The sequence below is a fragment of the Lupinus angustifolius genome, unplaced genomic scaffold, assembly GCF_001865875.1.
Source record: "Lupinus angustifolius cultivar Tanjil unplaced genomic scaffold, LupAngTanjil_v1.0 Scaffold_209_9, whole genome shotgun sequence".
NCBI lineage: Eukaryota > Viridiplantae > Streptophyta > Magnoliopsida > Fabales > Fabaceae > Lupinus > Lupinus angustifolius.
The window spans coordinates 6649-11051 of NW_017726905.1; the positions used below are offsets into that span (position 1 = coordinate 6649).

At 29.2% G+C, this 4403-nt stretch overlaps 1 protein-coding gene across 1 annotated transcript; it reads right to left on the reverse strand.

Annotated features, from left to right (window-relative positions):
* Positions 1–298: 298 nt before the first annotated feature.
* On the reverse strand, positions 299–3889 carry LOC109340608 (GDSL esterase/lipase At5g63170-like; the record flags this gene model as incomplete). Its single annotated transcript, XM_019578332.1, has 5 exons — positions 3324–3889; positions 2229–2369; positions 1833–2053; positions 643–892; positions 299–471 (listed from the first exon to the last, which is right to left on the reverse strand). Coding segments are annotated over exons 1-5 (1038 nt in total), but the record flags the coding sequence as incomplete, so codon positions are not given.
* Positions 3890–4403: the final 514 nt, after the last annotated feature.

A 4403-nucleotide genomic window follows, 5' to 3' on the forward strand; every position in this document is an offset into this window, starting at 1 on the left:
TTGTATCATTATTCCCTTTTTAAAATTTAAAATTCAAATTTAATTTTCCTCATCTTCAGAAATATGTCCGAATCAGACTTATCCTTAATATTCCTCAAGAATAAACATGACCCCCCGATCATACAACAAAGTACATAGAAAAGAAAATAAAGAAGAAAAACATGTAGAAAAGTTATAAATATTTATTGAACTTCGTTATTTAGGCAAACCAAATTTGACATCTCAGTTGATTCATTTGTTACATATTTGAAACTTAATTACTAGGAGGAGAAGCAAGAGAGCTATTTTATTTTTATACATGTTTCTGCATTATATCAGAGACAATGATCTCATAAGTTCTCTGTGTTGGATGGGCAAAGTCCCAGAAAACGTATGTTGAAGAATTTACAAATTGGCCTGTCAACAAGGTACATAACTCTCCAGCTGCTATTGCCTCACCCCCACAACACCCGTTGATCGTGTTTGTAAACCCTGAAATCATTATTGCAAAGTAGAAAATACATGAACGATAATGATCAGCAAGCTGTTGCAATGCTAATTAATACTTTAGTGACTGAAAAAACTTTTGTGACAACTTTAATTTTATGTAGATAACATTTTTCTTAACATTTATAACTAGGTATTGATAGTTTGAAACATTACCTGATTGAGGAGCGGACGATATAATATTACGCAGAGGATTATAGACATCAACGTATTGAACGTCATAATCGGGAGTGGTAGTTTTGATAGAAGTAATGTAATTTTCTAACATGCCATTGAATTCGACCGCAAATTCATTCACCGCTTCATTACACAGAACGCCCCCAACTGAAGCTATACCCGCTGGCAAGCATCGCAGTGTCAATGTGCTAAAGGCCCACACGTGCCGTACTCCAAGTGCATATAGCTCCTTCACATTTTAATTAATATATTAATCTTAATATATAGAGAAAAAATGCATGCACAAATAAAATAAGAGTTTTATACACTGTTATTGTATTATTGGTTATTCATATTTAATTATTATGGACTATCTTTAGAAAAAATAATACAAATAAATGATGAATGATATATTAATTGTGTATAAATTTTTATACTGACAGTACATAAACATTACACCGTAATATACCAATATGTATACATGTGGATGATGTCTAATGTAAAGCATATTGGGTGCAATTAGATAGTGCAATATGCAATTCTCACTACTGATGAAAAATTAAGGGTGTGTTTTATAATGAGATATATACATGTCAGGTGTAATAATTTACGATCCATTGAATTTTAAATGTTTTGATTAATTATATATTACGCAAAAAATGACTATATAATGTAGATGTTTTATATTATGCACAAATTGTTTATGCTTACCTACAATTATAAAAGGTAATTTTATGTCGGGATATATTTGTCCAAAAGTATTTTAGCAAACGTTTACTCCTTTTTCTAAAATCTATTAATTGATAACAAAATAATTTTCAAAAGTTTACTCAAATAATTTTCAAACGTTGTTGAAAGAATATTTTTTACAAAAATGAACTTTTTTAAGATAAATCATAGACAAACATGTTAATACTTATTACTCTTATATATAATTTTTCGATTACTTGTTAGGATCTTACTTGTTAGCCAAATACAACATTTGTTACATGTGTGTTTATGAATCTCAAAATGCCATGTTTGCGAGTTAGGTTTTTGAGGGGAAGGAAAGAGAAAAAAAAAGATTCAGAACCATGAAATACATTTTTGAGATGACTCTCGAGCCTTTTATTTCTATTCATTTTCTTCTAAAACTTAACTCGCAAGCAGATCTTAAAGCTTACTATAAATTAATGAAATTCTTTACAAACCTTGAGAAAAGATGAGGTCCAGTCAACTAAGAGATTTGAATATGCAGGAAAAAACATTGGTCTCCTTCCCTGGGAATAAGTGATGGCAATGTCATTATTTCCCGCTGAAAGTATAACCAAGCTATTTGATATGATCTCAGAAGCCTGTTGTTGCCCAACATTTTGTGTCAGGTTCCCTATATATTCTTTGAACATTTGAATTTGGTCGGATATTGATATAACTTCATGATACATACACATTATAATTATAAGATAAGACTAAAAAGCATTTATTAATATAGAAATATAAAAATAAAATAAAGCAAAACTAATGAACTTATTTAATTGATTGAGTTAAGGAGAAACATGAAATAGATATTATTATTAATTTTTTTGTTGCTGGTAAAATTAAGACACTGAAAAGTACCATGAAGCTAGATGTCAATGTGTCCAATCCTGAGCCACCTGATGCAAAGCATACCCCAGTTGGGAGCTCTTGAGGGTCTAACTTTGGGTTGTTATATGCTGGCAACTTGTCTTTGATTCCCAAAGCCTCAGCTAAATAGATCATATTTACATTAAATGATAAGACTTATTTATTTATTTATAGTATTATAAGAAAAGCAACATTATAGATTTCATCCAACTCTGCAACTTTATGTGTAAAAATTTTGCCATGGGCCAATAAATTATTCTATTTAAATTAATAATTAAATTTATTATGTTTTGTTCAACTAGAAAAGCTCAACACATGGAGGAAAACATAAAATGAAAAAATATATTCGATCCCGATTAAACCATAAGGTGTTGTTTCAAAGCATTCTTTTGATAGTGAGTTTCTATTAATTAGATTTTAGTATGAGTACTCTTTTATTCCTACTAATAAACTTACTACTTCTGAAAAACAAGTTGCATAATGAATGTACAGTGGGAGGGTTTTTTATTTCCACAATCATGTCGAGTATCCATATGTATGTGAGGCTAACTTTTTCGGTGAATATTTTCCATCCATAAGACTTAAACTTGAGACATTACTTAAGGGGAATCAAACATATACCATTTGAATGAACACCTATTGGTGTATAGTCAGAGGTTAAGTCAATATACAAACGTCATTAACTAATTTAATTTAAATACAATTTGAAAGCAAGGGGTAGTTCCCTTTGTTTTGCTTTTATCAGTTTGTCATCAACGAGCATCGTTTTATTTAAGAGAAAAAAATGTATCTACCAATGTGTTTTATACATTATCATTTTATTATTTATTATTGATGTTTAATTTTTGTTGACTTTTAAAAAAAATCATCTAAATGCATGATGGTTGATAAAGTATAGGTGTATAAATTTTTACACTTTTAGTATATATATTTTACACTCATTTAAAAAAAAAGATATATGCATACGGATAAATCTTTAGGCTCTTTATTTAATATAAAAACATATGCATGATCACAAATCTTGTTATATCATGTCAAGGGAAGGGGTGTAAATAATTATTGGTAATTAAAGTTACCTATCAAATCAGAGGGAACTTTTCCATTACAAAATCTCCCAGTGGGTATTCCTCCTTTGAAATCTCTACCATATGGAGGATAATTACACTTCGTAAATGATACAAGGATGTTGTTATTTCCTGTATCCAGGATTGAATCTCCAAATGCAAACAATGCTGGATATGTTGCATTAGCTGTGTCTACCATAGAAACTTTGTTGACCCATAAAACTAAAATAGCCATCACAAGTCCCTCAAGGAGTAAGCGATCCATTTCTATTCTCTACTAGGTTTTCTGAAAACAATGATTGTATTATTGATATTATTTCTGGTTCATTCCTCTTAATGCCTGTGATCCTCGAATTTAAATAGAGAATGTGATCCAAATCAAACAAAATAAACAAACAACAAACAATAATGATTGTATATGTTTTTCTATTCTGTTTTTTCTGCATTTCTGCTATCTTTTTTTTTTGCTTTTTGCTTTGTTGTTTTTTATTGTTCTATTGCGGTTCTACTTTGTTTCTGTTATTTGGTTGTAATGGGTTAGCAAACTTTGTGCTTGCTATATATCGCCATCCTCTTTGCTTAGCAAAATAAAAAAATAAAACTCAGATATATGTTTTCCATGTTGGGATTGTTTTGACTTAATTTTCTAATTTTTTTTATAAATCAGATTTCTTTAAAAAAAGTTTACTTTATGAGAGAAGACCAAATATTATAATGTTTGTTAACACTTAATTTTTTCCGACTTATTTTTTACAAAATAGCAAATATATAAGAAAGAATCAACATAATTTTTTGGATCAAATAATTATTTTTACTCATTTATGTGTATTAACTAATATTTTGAGATTTTATAGAGTTGCTAATGTATTTTTTGCCCTAAAGGGTATCCTAGTAATTTTGAAATTAAATAAAATATTCTTACCACATTTGAGACTTTTGTAAATATTTTTGTGGCTTTGCAAAATCTATTAATAATATAATAAAAAAAAACTCATTCAGCTCCTTCATGCCATATGTCACATCCTCCTCACATGTTTTCCCTTCATGCCACATGTCACATTCTCCTCACATTTTGCCATCTTAAAATATGTC